Genomic DNA, 17,755 nt, shown 5'->3' with positions numbered 1-17,755 from the left:
CTTCAAGTACCAAGTGTGTGATTAGCATTAAACATGAAATAAAGTCTAATTCCTGGACTGTCAGAATGGGCCTATTGTTTGAGATAGTATAAAAGGTCAGCTGCCTTAAATTTCCCCAAAATCTCTCATGTACATTCCCTTCGCTCATGTTGCTGACCACTGCTAGCAGTCATGACTAGCATTATTGCTATGCTATTATCAAATGGCCACAGATGTGAAGTTGAAGATATCCCCTTTCCTCTAAATGGTACTCAATAGCGCTCTCGTGTATCTGCTTGTTTGAATGGTTTCAAGATGTGAATCCTCTCTGCAGGCCAGATGACCCCATTAACCTCTCCTGCAGGGGAGCCATGTAGAAACTGAACAGACTTAAATACAACAGCACGATCAAGGAGTTCACTGAGTTGGTCCCCACACATGCAGCAGAGAACAAATAAAACGTCATTACTCAACATAATTTGTCTCTTATTGGAACGCAGCTCTTAAACACTGTACGTCATGGAGAAAGAAGAGAAGCTACAGTCAGTTCAAAGGAAGGAGATTTTAGCAAAGCTGCAGAGGCAAAATAAGTGCAATGTCTCCCTCATCTGGCTGCACTGAGGTGTAAAAGTTACAAGACTACATGCTGGTTAAACTTCTTTAGATTGAGAGAAAACTCCTTATTCTGCCCCTCATGAAAAAATTGTGTCAATAAAATCAAGTCATGTTAAGCAAAACTTTTAACAAAAATCTAAACAAACATAAAAGTGTCTCCAAAAACAGACCATTATGTGCTCTGTAAAAAGAGGTACTGTAGGGGCTTTTGTTGAATTACAGTTGATGGCATTTGCTGGCTTTTGCATGTACGGAGGTTTGAGCTATGACACACTTACTTGTAGTCAAATTGACAGGGTGCACTCAGTGCGTTTTATTTGTAGCACATTGGAAGTTAAAAGAACACTTTAAGGACCATATTAGAGGCCCTCTTGATTCACAAATGTGATGTGTTTATGTTGACTGGTTTGTTAAACATTAATTTGAAAGGATGTATGTACAGAGTGTCGCAGGATGGGGTTGTTTTAACATTCATCTTTTATGGAGGTTAGTCCGTCTGTGAGAAACTTAACATCTTAATATAACATTTTATCATACCAGCATTAGTTTGTGACATCTCAAACTGTAAAAAAACAAAAAGTTGTTTGAACTTAAAAAAGGTAGTTTCAGGACTGCTTTAACATTTAATTTTGTGATGAGAAGTTGAGATTGTATTTGTATTCAACATGAAATAACTTTTGTAGTCAAATTAAATCCTCATTTTTGTATTTACCACACAATGTTTCCAACCGCTGTGTTAACCAGGGACCATCTATGTCAGTGAACGGCGGTAACCTCTGCTCTTTGCAGCCACTTGCTGTCATGTGTTCTTTATTATAGATTTACATTTGGTCAACTTAATATATCCTTTTGCCTCATCAATTATTAATTTCAATTGAATCATCTTCTCATTAGTGGAGAGATGGAATTATCACATTAACACCAACTTCTAGTTAATGAAGTTACCATGACTTTTTTGTTTTTACAGTGCAATGAATGACAAAAAAGCCAATTGTTGCCAGTTATGACAGACTTGTTACTGAAGTAGGACACAGAAGGTTTGTAGCCAACTTAGAATATACATTTTTGCACAAAAATACAACATTTTAAGAAACGTAACATTTTTGTGGACAAACAAATATGACACAAATTCGTAACATTTTCTGCACATGTTTAAAAATATGCTAAGATACTTTGAATGTTAGGACAAGGAAAACTTTCAGGCTCTGCAAGACAGGAAATATTAGTCTTAGAATTTGTGTACATGTTGATGTTCCTATAATGTCATATGGGGACAAAGTGTACCTATCCTTTATCTTCATCCAGTAAAAAAAGAAAGCAGTTCTCTGTGCTGCCAGGAGGTGTCACTGTCTGTGAGATTAACTGGTGAAATAGTTATGTGGAGAAACTTTTGACACAGGATATGTGGGGAATCATTTTTGATCTGGAAAATGATTCATTTTATAGAAGTTTCTAATACAAACAGCTTTAAAAAAGGGTTTCACCCCTAACAAGTGGAAACAAGTGATATAAATCCAATATATTGTGAGCTTATAAAGATCCTTCTGGAATTGAAGTAATCAAAGCCTGTGGTGTCAGAAGCACGTCAGAAATAACATCTGGTGAAGGATCAGAGACAGCGATCTATCTTTGTTGCCCTGATCCTGCGGTCTGTGTGTATTTGTCAAGCAGCTTTGCCCGGTAGCATCACTGCAGGTCTCTCATCACCTCAAGGGGAGGTCTGTGTGTTACACATCCTGCACCCCCCCCCCCCCCCCCCCACCACCACCACCACCACCTTCTCCTCCACATCATCCCCACCTTTCCTCTCCTCTCTTCTATGTCCTCCATTCCTCTGCTTCTCCTCTCTACTCCACGCTGGGTATCCATGGGTTCCAGACCAAACAAGCAAACAAACAGAACAACAGAAAAACCCATCACCCAGACAAGCTCGGCCTGGGCTTGTGAGGGGAGAGAGATGGGGAGAGATCTTGTTTGCTTTCTGGGCCAGTTCCATTTCACTGTGACGGCAAAGAGGGCCTCCCAGGACACGGCGACCCACACTTCTGTTTGACTTCCAGGGGGGAGGATCAAGGTGGTCCTCTTCGCTGACACATCACCTTCCGACCCAATACACAGCTGGCTGCGGACATGGGCCTGTGGCCTTTACCTAAGCTGGCCCTGGATTCTTTACCTGAGGAGCCTGCTGGTGTGGCATTCAGCTGCTGGCCTTTAATCCTTTCAATGCTGTCCTTCAATCATGACCAGCAAATAAAAGGATTTATTTGATGACTTTAATCTGCCATCTCACATCTTTTTTTTTTTTTTTTTTTTACAGTACATCAGAAATCATCAATTAGAAATATTCCCCAGGGGGAAATTTTGATGTTACAGCTGTTCTCTTACTCAACATAGCAGTAGGAAAATAAAGGAATATAAATATAAATATGAATGACATAATAAATATATATTTAAGAAATACAGAAATTGATACAAAATGTAGAGTTTTGAAGTAGAGCTATTTACAAATATTGCAGATCATTGAATAAATACAACAATGTGCACAAAAAACAGTAGAGACATTGCGCAGGATGTGCTATGAAAAACCATGATACCCAGTTTAGAATCAGTATTTCACATTGTGTTATAGAACAAATCGTTGAGCCGTATTTGACCATTTATATATTGGAATGCGTGTATTGGAGAAATATACTAGAAACGTTGTTTATTATAATATTAACAGCCTTTATCAGTGCAGTCATGTTCATCTTTTTACAGGATGTTTTAGTTTTGTTGAAGAGACGATAGGTGAGGTAATGGATGTCTCTATACCTCAGATGTCTCTGTAAGTTGTGTATTTCAGATGAAAAGGTCAACGCTGTGTGTGTGTGTGGGGACATTGTTTTGTTGTAAAAGTGGAGTAGAGAGGAAATGAAAGCTGGAAATGGTTTCCCTGTCTGGGAAAATGCAGATGAGCTACATAGGTATGTTTGATTTGCTGACTCCAGCTGTGCCTAGAGAATTCCCCTGACCCATCCTGTGCACCGGTTGCTGTGTGAGGCCACATGTACCCTATGCAATACGCAACCCCCCCCCCCCCCCCCCCTCCTGAAAGGGCTGGCCATTGAACTCTCAGGCAAGTGGCAATATTTGCTCACCTGAAATACACACATCTTGCCAATTGGGGTCGGGGTGGGCTCAGGGACTCGGGATGGATCCCTTGATGCAGCTGTGGCCTCAGAGAAAGACCAGACCAGGAAGTTTTGTGGCTACAGGAGGGTGGGGGCTCTGTTGGCGGGGGGCTGTTTAGCGGTGGCAACCCCTTTGTGTCTTTAAGGAGGCAGGGACTGTATTTGTTCGTAGCTGCAGGAGGCTGATGAGGTGCTAATCTGTTGAGTGGCTGTGTCATTGGGCCCCTGTTCCCAATAGCCTGTTAGCTGTCAGGGCCTGTAAAAAAAGCACAATTTACAGGCCCCCGGCCAGGACACAGTCATCGGTGTCCACGGGTAAGCAAACACAGATTGGACACTTATGTTGTTGCTCTGGTAGGGCAGGCTTTACCACCGGGCTCCTGGGGTGACACGTAGGCAGCCTCTTTTCAGCCCTCTTCATGAGCTGTCGGCCCCCTCTTTGCTCCTCTGTAAACACTACAAATTAGCCATCTGCATATGGATGGGCCCTCAGCTCATACAGGAAGGAGACAACCGCCCGGTGGAAGGGAGAAGATATAGGCTCCCCTCCACTGTAGACCAGATATACATTCTCCACTATCAGCCTTTTGTTAATTTCTACCCTCATGCATACAAAACAAGGATCGCACATTCAGCCAGAGGGATTTCAGATACGTGTGCCTGCTCAAGAGAGTGTGAGATTTTGTTGTACGGCGCTTTGAAGCATGGGGATAATGAAAGTGCAGGCCAGGCCAGTTGTGTGAGATGGGTTCGGGTCAGCAGTCAGAGGTAATCCCAAACTTGAATTTTCCCATCAGCCTGGAATACAGATAAGACAGGAGCAGATATGAGCTGCACTCACTGACTGACTGAGAGACTGATGGGAAAGGGAAATGTGGGGAAAGCCGAGCTCTCTCAGAGGTAGAGCTGAGATGTATGTAAATATATATGTGTGTGTATTTTCTCATGAGGTCTCTCAGGGATGTGAAGAAATGGTTGATTTTGGTGCTCAAGAGGGAAATTTGTATAAAAGATTTCTACAATATCCGTATTATAAACCCATTAATTAATATCACATAATATGGACAGAATGCTCAAAGGTTGCGTCCATGTTTCTCGAGTCAGTTCTAGGATTAGAAAGACCATCACACAGAAACAGAACTTTTTAATCAGCAGGCCAGGTTTGCCCTCTCGTCCAGCCTGACGCAGATCTGACAGTCAAGCGGGTGTGAACGCCAATAGCTCATCGTGGATTATGGCGTGGGCTTGATGGTAGTGATATTTAGACTCAGAGCTTCCCATGGGAGCCCGGCACTTTAATTAACATAGCACTAGTGGCCCCCCTCCCGTTTTAATTGCCTTCAGTCTGTGATTAAATGTGTATTGACTCTGCAGTTGGTCCACTAATGAATAACAATGTGCTGATTTGGTGATATTAAATCTTTTGGCCCTAATACACATCCCAGCCACGTTGCTTGGAAAGTTCAGACATTACGAGGAGCCACGGCATCTGACCAAATCCATGTCAGAATTTAAATTTGGTTAAGTACATGTCACAATCCGCATGAACTATGAGAAGCTTTTATTTTGACTTCATTTATTCATCATAGAACCTCTTTTAAATTGTCTTTAATCTGCATTTTTTAATCCAGCTGTTAAATATAGAACTAAGTATCCACCACCAGTGAAATGTTTCTCAAAGTGCATCCAATTGGTCACCACTTCTGTATGATATCCTGCCTGCAAATAAAACAGCTTCAGTTTGCACTTTTGCTTGTTGATGATTTTTAATGAACCGGATTTCATGCATTTTCAGGTCATTTTCACAACCTTGCAAACCTTATGCTACATATCCTTAATAATTTAGTCTTCAGTAAACAATCCATTAGCAACAAAATCAACACTTTATTAAGGATGTCTCATCCAAAGTGGAAACTTAAAATGTTTAAAAGTCTAGTGCAGATTTAATTAATCTTGATGAATGGTTTTTATCAATACCAGAGCTAGTAGGTTTGCCATAATCATAAAGATTATCCAATCATAAATTATATTTATTGTTCTTATTCATGCTTACAACAGCTTTATTAAGAATGAGAAAATGCTTTATTGATCAATGATAAAGCTACTGCAGTAACAACATAAACCTTGTTATATAGGAGGTGTTCTTACAAGGTTGAAATTAAAAAGTCTTGTCTAAAGAGCCTTATATTGCTGCATTGTGTGACATCTGATCTGTGCATCTCCTGGGATCCTAGTGTCCTCTTTCTCCTCCTGTGGTCTGATAGATAAACTGTCACCTTGTTTGATAAATGAAGGGCAGCGGTCAACACAGGCTCCTTTACCATGACAAGAGACAAGTATTGAATCTGCCATGGATACAGTCAACATAAAACATATCGAATGGCATTCCTCCCCGCATTCCTCTCAATATCAAAAGGTGCGTATTTGAGGATTTCCTTAGTGCGTTTACGCCTGTGTTTGCGCCCTGACCCACTGAGGCCAGTGCAATAACTTTGGACTCCCTCCCACCCTGCATCTCGTTGCTGACCACTCTCAGTTTTTATTTAGCTGCCTTGTGTGCCTTCCCAGTCCAGCCGCTTTTCAGATTCATTTCCAGGTAAACACAGTGTGGCCAGCCACAAACCTGCAGCCAACAGGCGTTGTCACAGCTGTGGCAGATAATGGCAAGTCCAAACTCCAGCCCGGCTCTGGAATGTTTACTGTCACCACAGGCAAGTTGGCAGCAAACATTTTTTTTCCAGCACTTTCTAAGAGGAAGACTTTCTTGTTATTAATTTTATTTTGATGAATTACATGCTTAACCTCTCCTGCCCCGTGCTGTTCAGTGTGACTTTTGTCCTCACGGAAAGATACAAAAGCACAAAAAGAGGCATTCTTAAGTGAATCTTAAAGTTTCGGCTGAAAAAGAATCCTCACTTTGAAAGCTGAACCCTTCAAGTTAACACATTCCTGCCAACAACTCCTGGGTGTTTGAAGGAATGCTCGAGAGTTCCGCCTTCCTCTCACAGAGCAGAGAGCACCCTGTTCTCAGCACCCCTGCCCTTGCACCCAAGAAACCCCCCCGCAACACCCAACAGCATCTGGAACCAGCAAAACCTTATAGTGGTGTGATTTTAGGGCCTTGCTCATGCAGGTGTTTCTTTCACTTCTTTAACTGACTATTTAAACTTTCATCATTTAGTGTTTGCTCTTGTCATAACCAGCGAAGGAATGACACCTGAAGTGTGAATTGTAACACTGATCATCATGAGGGCTAATTGATCAGCAAAGTGGCAAAAGTAGCGCTGAAAGAGGAGAGATGGGGAACACCGCTTGTCTGGACTGAAAATACTCAGTAGGAAAAGGTCATCTTTACTAGAACACAGTGTAGCCTTCTGTTTTGTTTTTCTTGACTCGTCCTTGTGAGAGAGAGTTCATACTTTCTCTTGTCATCTAAAGTGTACACACAGGGTTGTGCATCTTTTATCCTATATGTTGCAGTAATGGCTGTTGAGCATGTAGAAGGAAACACATTTTATTTCATTTTGGGTATAAAAGAAAGATTTTTAAGCTTACTATTACAGGCGTACAATCAAAAGGGGATGTTTATGAAATGAAACAGCATATTGTTAGTGTTTGGCTAACTCTCCACCTACATTATAAAAGGGGGGCACATTGCTCACCCACCTTAAACCCTTTAATTTTCCTGAGCAAAGCACCGTAAGAACACTGAAATTCTTATGATTCAACATTTGGGATCAAATTATCTAAAAAAAAGAACATTCAAAAATATAACTGATGCTGGTCAAATGGTGTTGCTGTTCACCGGACACCCATTTCCATTTCAGCTTGTGTTGTTGCTGAAATGCAACCTTTATATTTCAACATTCATCATGCCTTACTTAGATTGTTTTTCATTTCTGCAAATTCCAAGTAATGCACTAGCAATGATTTGAGGAATTGTTTGAAATTCAGCCAAACAAAGCCGACGCATCTGAGCTTCAACAACAACAACCACTCCCCAAAAGCTGCAAGTTTGGTCTTTTTTTATGTTGCAACATATCTTGAAGCTGTAGAAATTACCTGTACAATTTTTCTAACTCTGCGAAGGCATTCACTAACGAGGCAAAATATTAATATCATGTGTTGTACAAACTCCTAATGATCCACATTCTGATGTTTTTAATTCCTAGGCTTTATTATTGCATAAATGATTGATCCAGAGTTTTTGCATTTACATCAAACAAAAACAATAAAATAATTTTCAAAATTGTGGACATTACTGAATTTTCTATTTCAGTCTTTTCTCCTACAGCATTGTGTGATATTTTTTTTTATTTGATGCTTTTACCTTAATTTACCTTCTTAAACATTCATGCAAGTAAATAATTTGAATTGAATTGCCATTTTAAGTGTGTCTCAAATCCTCCAGTCATGTAAAACTAGCCCTTCAGTGACATTCTTCTAAAGACACACTACCCCATTCGAGTATGTGTAAAGTGTTTTAGGCCAGTCATAAGTTTTTTAGGTCAGTTCTTATCTTGGAGTGTCTCCCCTTTACACCGATATGAATCATTAAACTCATACCTTGCACAAGGATTTTAAAAAAAGGATCCAAAATATGGGTGACAGAGCAGTGGCACAAGGCCTAGTTAAAGTTCTTGTTTTTGACTAAATCCAAAAAGTGACCTTCACCCATGTCAGAGGACTGTGGCAGGTTGATGATTAACTGTGGAATTAGCAACATGTCTCATTCAGGAACATAATGTCATGCAGGTCAAGGACTATTTTCGAGCTCTGGGGATTGGGTGTCTGTAATTTGGGGAAAAACATGAAAATGTACTTTTCATTCCATACATACGACTGGTTTGGTTAGAAACAGGCAACGTTGGAAATATCCATTGGGAGATCTCACACTGTTGTGTAAAAAGTCTTCTATTTTCTTTTTGACTTTGCCAATACCACACATGCTTGTTTAACACAAATCACAAACTTTCTTTTGTTATAGATGTCGTCGAGATTCAAACAGCCCGACATCAGTTTGTTCCCTTTTGTGCAACAGATGTGTGTGAGAAACTCATTTGATTTTATCGTCGTTATTTTTTAAATAATAATTACGTGAGGGCCTACAACAAATACAATATGCCTATAAATGTGAATCTTTCATTTGGTGCACACTGCAATTTGACTGGACTGTTTTGCCATCATTAACGTATTATAGCCTAAATCATTAAAAAAAATGAAAGCCTGAAAATCTCGTGTTGACCGAAAGAAGCCGGGAAAGCGCAGATTTGACCACCTCCAGCTCTCTGTGCTGAAATCCCCAATCCTCAAACACACACACACAGCTTTTTCTCATGATCTCATTTCCAAGTTAAGCAGACTCTGTTAGTCCCTCGTCAACACGACAGGTTTACTCGCCTTTACTAATGGCTCTCTATACTGATAGTTATGCTCTTGCGTAAATATGGAGTCAAATAGATGTACCACTGCTGACACGTGGCTGGCACCGGACTGCAGCCTCACCTTGATGTTTGTGTCATACAAATACTGTACGTGCTGCGAGGATTAAAGGGCCTCTGCAGGCCAGAAATCGGCCGTCTGACTCTGAGACAGTGGATAAATGAAGAAACGAGAGTGCACTTCTATTAAAAAAGACTCTGGGAAAAGCCAGTATGGTTGAATACAAATAAATACACCACGACGCTCAGTCTGTTTTAGCTCAATTAAGAGTTATGGTCAATAGCCCACATTTATTTCAAGAAATAAAAACGTGTTTTATTAAGAATAGGGTTAGGTATCCTACACAGCACCAATGTTTATTGTGTAAACAATTTTGAATCATTTTTGTCTCAAATATTAAGAAAACCTTCACAAATACCATCGATCATTTTCCTCAGACGTTTAATTTGAATGAATATGGCTGCTTTATGTGCAACAAACAACAAAACCAGATGAGGGAAATAACCGAGAGAGGGCGCTCTAAAGCTGTGCGAGGCATATGCAACACTGATTAAAAACGTTTAGAAACGCTCTTTATTTCTATCCATGTTAATATAAATGGATCTCGAATTTTGCAAGCATTGGTGGAATTATTTAGAAACAATGCGCGCAATTGACTGGTAAAGTAGATTCGCTGATTTGAACTGGAATACCATTGTTTAACAGCTCGGGGAAAGTGATGCAATGTCTTTATATTTCTCTAAAATGTCCATTTTTGATCTAACTTATTTCATTTTCATGAATCCTATGTGCACATAGACACGCAGGCCCACATAACAAATATGATGAATGGTCACAGCAGGTTAAGACTGTCATTTAAAAAGCAAATTAATGTTACTGTTTGAGTGATCCATTGACATTGTTTTGTGTTGTTTTGTGCAACAAACCCCTCGCTATACAGTGTAATCTACATCTAGTAATTAATGGCTTCATATGCATGAATACATTCCTGTAAGCGCATAGACCAAACGTTATTATATTTTTTTATTTATCATATGTTCGTGTTCTAAAGTGTTTTTTTTTTTTTTAAAGGAATGTCAACAATCTTCGAGATAGTGCAATAAATTCATTGAAAGCATCACAATAAAAATGGATCATGACTTTAGCTCAGCTGGAGTAGAATGGGCACGTTGGAGGATGTGCGTAATGAAAAGCACACCAAGGAAGAGCGCCAAACATTCCTTTTATGGCTCTTTTTTTGACTCAGCCAAAATACAATAAGATGTTTATAATGAAGCTTTTCATTAGAAACTGTTCTTTTCACTCAGTGCAGGTGTACAATTGGGGCTGGGGGGAGGGGGAGCCTGAGGAGTCTCACGCCTAGGTGCGAGGAGATTATTCAAATAGGGCCCAAGGCGTAGAAGTAGGGATTGGAGGCTTGCCTAGCGCACAGAGCTATATCACAGCGTTAACAGGCAGCACAGAGCGTCATTTCAACTCCAGTCACTGACAGACGCATCTCACGGCTGCCTTCACAAGACACACATGCGCCAGTTCTCGACGAAGGGACACACCGACGACCCGCATACTTAGTGGTCCCCAGTCACCTGCTATTAGAGACACTTTCGGCTTTTCCTCTGCTGGGAGACGCTTGGTAAAAGTCCTCCATGATGCTCGGAGCAGTTAAAATGGAAGGACACGAACACACCGACTGGAGCACCTACTACGGAGAGCCTGAGGTGGGTACCTTAAATATATATTTTTTTCTGTCTAAAGCCGATCCCATTTTATACAACTCAATATTAGCCCTGAGATAATATTAACTTTGTGATCAAATATTGACTTGAGGCGCCTCCAAATCCTCCCCCATCTCCACGCAGCGCACTATCCTAACAAAGTTGCTTGACATGTCGGGGTGGAAACTTTTCACTCGGATTATGATTTCATAAATCTATACGTATCTTTACTTGATCAGATTATTGTTTTTTTTGTCTTGTTTCTGCTCAGTTAACACATGAGCTGTTTGATTTTAGGGAGATGGACTCAAATATTTGGGCTGCAGTCGCTGTGTGTGAGCACAGCCTTAGGTGACAGGTGTCAGCATCGACATTGTACATTTTTAGCGGATTGTTCGACTTATTTTCCTTACAATACTGGTGACACTTAATGTTGGCTATTATCAAATAAATTAAAATCGGGTTTGTTTTCCATTAGAACTAATTCATTCTAGGGCAGAAGTCTGCATGTCTATTTTAACTTAAACAAGCCCGTGCGTAATTTAATCAAAAAGTGAGCTTACTCTTATCTAAATGAATATTATTTTGAATTTTAAAATATTTAAATAAATCTGACCCCTGTGTTGAGTTATTACAGTCGGTTTAATTCCTCATTGTAATACTTTGTGCCATGACACTGATGATCGCCTCTCTTCCCCCTGACAGTGTTACACCTCCGTTGGCAACATGAACACCGGCCTGGGAATGAACTCGATGAACACCTACATGAGCATGTCCGGCATGAACACCTCCGCCAACATGACCGCCAACTCCATGAACATGTCATACGTCAACACGGGCATGAGCCCCTCTATGACCGGCATGTCACCGGGCACCGGAGCCATGAACGGCATGGGTGCAGCAGGTATGACAGCCATGAGCGCAGCGCTGAGCCCCAGTATGAGCCCCATGACGGCGCAGCCCGCGTCTATGAACGCGCTGACATCTTACACCAATATGAATGCCATGAGCCCCATCTACGGACAGTCTAACATAAACAGGTCCAGAGACCCCAAGACCTACCGCAGGAGCTATACGCACGCCAAGCCGCCATACTCCTACATCTCCCTGATCACCATGGCCATCCAACAGTCCCCCAGTAAGATGCTGACACTGGCTGAGATCTACCAGTGGATAATGGATCTCTTCCCTTTTTACCGGCAGAACCAGCAGCGCTGGCAGAACTCCATCCGCCACTCTCTGTCCTTCAATGACTGTTTCCTCAAAGTGCCCAGGTCTCCGGATAAACCAGGGAAAGGCTCATTTTGGACTCTCCACCCTGACTCCGGGAACATGTTTGAGAACGGCTGCTACCTGCGGAGGCAGAAGCGCTTCAAGTGCGACAAGAAGTCCATGAAGGAGTCCGGCCGTAAAGGCGGAGACGGCGGCTCCTCCAACAGCAGCTCAGAAAGTTGTAACGGCAACGAGTCCCCGCACTCTAACTCGTCCTCCGGCGAGCACAAAAGATCCTTGTCGGACATGAAGCCGGGTCAGGCCCTGAGCCCGGAGCACGCCGCCGCCTCCCCGGTGTCGCAGGGGCAGCACCTCATGTCTCAGCATCACTCAGTCCTGGCGCACGAAGCGCACCTGAAGCCGGAGCACCACTACTCCTTCAACCACCCGTTCTCCATAAATAACCTCATGTCTTCGGAGCAGCAGCACCACAAAATGGACCTAAAGACTTACGAGCAGGTGATGCATTACTCCGGCTATGGCTCCCCCATGGCCGGGGCTCTTTCCATGGGCTCCATGGCGGGAAAAGCCGGCCTGGATTCTTCCTCCATACCTGACACGACTTACTACCAAGGCGTTTATTCCCGGCCAATCATGAACTCCTCATAAACTCTTTCCCCGCCATCCGATGTGGACTTTCTCCCCCTGCAATTTGTACATTTGTAAAAAAAATATAGAGTTTGTGTACAATATGTATTTCAAATATTTTTGACGTTTCCCACCGTTTTAGTTGTCGAGTTTGTTAGTAGCCTAATTATTTTGAGAGGATGTTGATATTAATAATTAAAAGTAATGATAATGTGACGAGATCTGTTCAGAAGTCGGCTTCAGGAAAGGACCCAAAGACCAACAACAACTTTCTGTAAAATATTTCACATCTGCATATCTGGATTCCTAAATGCATTTTAATGCCTCACAGGATTTCTTCAATCATTTGTGTAATTCTATTTATGGCTTGTATATGTGTATTCTTGTAGTGACAAGAACAGAATCTATATTAAAGTGTTATTGGGTTTGTTTTCTGAATATCAGTGTTTGACCATTATTATTATTGTTGTTATGATTATTATGCAACAACAGTAACCCAACTGAGGAAACAAACGTCTCGAGCAATACATTCACACATTTTTACAGCAACATCAGTTCTTTAAAGGGGTGATTAAAAAAATAATACAAATGAACACAACAAAAAAGGATAGTACAGGGAAAAAAATTCAAATGGAAAAAAACAAGATAATCTCTGTTATTTTAAGATGAATAAAAATGCAATATTTATGACTATAAGGTATAATAAAAAAAAAAACCCCGATAATTTGCAAAGAGGAATTTATGCAAACAGTTAAGTTCAACCATTTCAATTGCTCTACTTTTGGCTATTAAAGAAACAGAGGGTTTAAGAAATATTTATTTTAACATAAATAACCTAAGTGTCACGATATCTGTAGGCTAGGTTTTTTTTTATTTAAAAAATGGTCCTTATCCCCGCGTGCTGTTCATAATGAGGCGCATGTTTTCAGCAGGGATTAATAGCTTTGCTGGACAATATTGTGCACAATGCTCTCAATTTGTCAGCGGCAACATGCAAACAAAACACACACACGCTTATTAATCCCAAACACAAATTGGGATATTGATGGGGGAAAGGTTTTTTTTTTTTTTTTTTTAACAATTCAGCCACGAATTAATATTTGACGAGTAAAGTGATGAAGAAGTAGACCCTCTACAGAAGCGCGGAAGCATTTTAAACAGAAAGTAGGACCTGCTACTGAAATACAAAATCATTTCCAAAAAGGCTTCTAATAAAAATGTGATTTATTTCAGCAATTTATTCCATTCACTTTATCTAAGGAATAGTACATTTTCACACACTTGACACATTTATTTCCCTAACATTTTAGATGATGCATGCTAACGGGTGTAGAAAGAGTTCAGGTCAAATAATAATGAATGCATTAAATCAGCCATTTAAATTCCCCCACACAGTCAGACACATTATGATTCCATCCCATCTACACTGTCATTAAAACACCATGTCTGCCTGCCACTCACCCAGGTTGATCTCCCCTTACACACAGACGCACACAACCACTGCACACACATACTCTCTCCCTCTCTCTCACACACAGCAAAGTTTAGATGAGTGAATAAGATTAAGTGTCATTGTCACATAAAACAGCCTCCCGCGGCGAAGGAGAATAGTTGGTGGAAAAGGGGGCTGATTTGGGAACAGAGCCGTCTGAATGTGATGCTCTAACTTCTCTCCCTTCAATCTGGGGGTCCATTGTCTACCCCCTATTTTAAAGTAGTTGGACCCTCCCCTCTTGTTAGATAAGATAGGCTATAGTTGTCGCCCAAATGAATCGAACCCCCCCCTCCAAAACCATCTCATTCTTGCCTGTTCATTCCCTGCTGAGCTCAAATCCAAGGCCAGGGGACATTTTTTTTTGCTCCCTTCAGAACCAAACGACACCCCTTCGCCTTCTGAACACGTAGGGCCTAAAGTGTGCGTTTATTCTCCAGACCCTCTTTACAGATCGTACTTTAAACAGTGTGATCTGCGAATAAACAAAGGCAGTAAACAATAGAGTGGAGGCTATGCCCACATATAGGGAGAGTACACACACAAACCAAATTGCACAAGTGTAAACTTTGAATAGGACGCTGCAGCTCTGTAAATTTACACAGACATTAAATTTCGTTCTATTCATTTTAGACATATAATGCTAAGCTGATTTTTTTTATAGCACACTGATCGATATCTCTGTAAAATAATCATTTTTTTAACTAGCGGGGCAGTGAAATCTTTGCTTTGTGCTAAAGTCAACAGTGACAGAGTTTGAGCTCAAATAAATGCCGTGATGTCTGGAGCCCTTTGCAGAAGGCAGAAGGCGAGCTTCTACAATGGGCTCCTGTGCGGCTTGCCAACAACAAGCTCCGGCTATTTTGCACAGGTATGAAGCTTTTAATTTTTATAACGCTCTTCTTCTTTTAAAAATCTTTATTCTGCATTGGAGGGAGAGGAGGTTTGATCGATGTTCCTGGGCTGCATGAGGGGGGGTCGTGGTGGTGGTGGTGGTGGTGGTGGTGGTGGTGGTGGTGGTGTTGGTGGTGGCAGCAGAGGCTGATATCCTAAATTCATGAGAAAGGAGACGTATTGGATTTCATGACAGGGTGGTGCAAAGCTGAGGGGATCTGCAGGATGTGTGATGGAGGCTGCTGAAAGTTTCTGTGTCTTTGAGTTGTGTGGTGGAGAGAGTTTTTAATACTCTGCAAAAAAAAAAAAAAAAAAGAAGTCACGAATGGGATCCAATTTCATTGTCATTAAGGTGCACCTTTAACTTGTAAAAAAGTGAAGAGAAACTGTGTCTTGATGGATGGTTATATTTCAAAAACATCAGCTTGCAGGCACGAGCTCCTAATGCAAAATACAAGTAATACATTTCATGTTGATTTGAAACGGCACCGCAGGTGAAGAAGACTTGAATTTACTTGTGGAGAGAAATGTTGGATTGGATGGATGCTAAATTCTTCGAGTTTGATATGTTTTGCAGTGTGCGTCTGATTGATAGGTTTGTTTCTGAAGCAATGACCCTGCAACCGCTTTTATAATATGATCGTTTAAAACCAATCTGTTTGTTTTCCTTGCTGTATTTTAATCTGTAATCATTAAATATACAAAAATATGAAACTTGTGATTGTGATTACAACCTTGTAGCCTAATAAGTGAAGATAAAATCGAGAGCCATTAAGGCAAATCTAAGACAAATGGATTATAGACAGAAGATTGCAACAACAACAACAACAATAATATTAATAATAGTAATAATAATAATAATAAGAATGATATAATAATAATAATAATGATATCATAATAATAATCATAATAATAGCCTAATAAAAGTCTGATAATAATATTAATAATAATAATAATAATAATCATCATAATCATAATAATAATAATAATTATTATTATCATTATTCATAAATACTTTTTAAGCACTATTTAAAGGCCTTCTTCTAAATCTTAAGCAGATGGAGAGCTCTCCAAAATATCCATCAGCCAATATTAAACAATTGCATCCCGACGCGGCTCTCATCCGATCCTTTGTAGGCGGGATAACCCGAGTCAAGACCTCTCCAGCGTGCTCTGAGATGGGAATGGCCTTTTGGAGCCCGACCGGTTCAAAGGTAACCAACCTCAATCTGTACTGGCGGACAAAAGTGCGCAAAGGCCACATCTCTGAACCTTCCCAATCTCCTCCTAACTTTGTGCAGGCTTTCCATGATGGAGGAAGAGACATCACAGACCTACACATCTGTTGTTATAGCAACTGGATAAAGGATGGTATAGCCTGTTGATCCTTTTTACTCCGCTAACCTAATTTCTTTGCATTTTCTTTGTTTGTATTTGCATAAATCTTTGATTTAAGGCCTGGAAATCAGACCTCTTCTGTCAGAACTTAGACACAAGACTTCAGACGCCAGTCTGACTCTCACTGCTAGTAGTCAGAAATCTACAATAAATCACAAACGGGCTAGAAACAGTATGAGATGGGCTATGTTTAAAAAGAATATGTACAAAATTTAAATAACAAAAAATAATAGCCTATGGCGAATAGACTGCTTCAGATTATTTTGTTAAAAATAAAATCTATTGCTATTCAGCAAATGACAATTCCCTATTTTTACTCCAGTCATGTCTTGAAGTAGCATCTAATTGTTCCAGACTAACAAAATGAGATATTTCCCCTACAGCGGTTCATTTAAATGCTGAGGCGAGTTTGGGCCTCTATTTTCAGGGAATGACTCAATATCCTATAAGCCGAACGCAAAACCACCCATGGGCGTCAGCTGAACACAATAAGGTAAAGGCACCACGATTTCTCAATAACATTTTTATGTGTGAAAATGTGAAAATAATAAATTTGTTAGAAATTATGGGCTATAGCCTAGTCTATAAAAAAAAAAAATCCCAGGGGATCAGCAGCTGGATCAGTCACTTCTGCGTCATTTCTTTATGACTCCTCCACTCGTTTTCTAAGAGCTCTTCATTAATTAGCTCCGCGGGCTTTAAATCTGGATGATATGAATCGGGTGTAAAGTTATTTCATGGAGTAAGATGATGTTAGCGCGCCTGCCGCACCTTTGGGCTCCGCGCTGCAGCCCACGGACTGGAACACCCAAGTAGATCTGTCTCCATGGAGACGGCGGGACACCGGTCCAACAAGCTGTAATTCTGTCTCAGCCTTTTGCAGGGGAGGGACCGTCCACAGTAGCCCGACTTAACTCCTCTTTCAGCAGAAATACTCCTAATCCCATATCTTAGCACGGCTAACTGCCGTCCCTCAGTATATTAAAGGACCACAAAGTCAAAAGCCACCCATGATTTCTCAGCGGGAGGCCCGGCCCGGCACGGCCCGGCCCGGTGTGACGCTCCATCCTCCCGCTGTCTGCTCTCTTCCACAGCAGATCATTAGGCCTATACACTTGTTCATTATGAGCAGACATTTGCAATTAATGTGTGAAAAAACGAATGGCTGAGGCAAGCGATTTAATAAAATA

At 40.9% G+C, this 17,755-nt stretch overlaps 1 protein-coding gene across 1 annotated transcript; it reads left to right on the top strand.

The window, feature by feature from the left end:
• The first annotated feature begins 10,618 nt into the window (after window positions 1-10,618).
• On the top strand, window positions 10,619-13,219 carry foxa2 (forkhead box A2). The gene is made up of 2 exons (XM_061063028.1): window positions 10,619-10,924; window positions 11,627-13,219. The coding sequence occupies exons 1-2, from the start codon at window positions 10,853-10,855 to the stop codon at window positions 12,800-12,802; spliced, it is 1,248 nt and encodes a 415-aa protein (XP_060919011.1). The 5' UTR covers window positions 10,619-10,852; the 3' UTR covers window positions 12,803-13,219.
• Window positions 13,220-17,755: the final 4,536 nt, after the last annotated feature.

The sequence above is a fragment of the Labrus mixtus genome, chromosome 18 (genome assembly GCF_963584025.1).
Source record: "Labrus mixtus chromosome 18, fLabMix1.1, whole genome shotgun sequence".
Taxonomy (NCBI): Eukaryota; Metazoa; Chordata; class Actinopteri; order Labriformes; family Labridae; genus Labrus; species Labrus mixtus.
The sequence above is the reverse complement of the archived record's forward strand: the minus strand, read 5'-3'. Positions and strand labels throughout refer to the sequence as shown.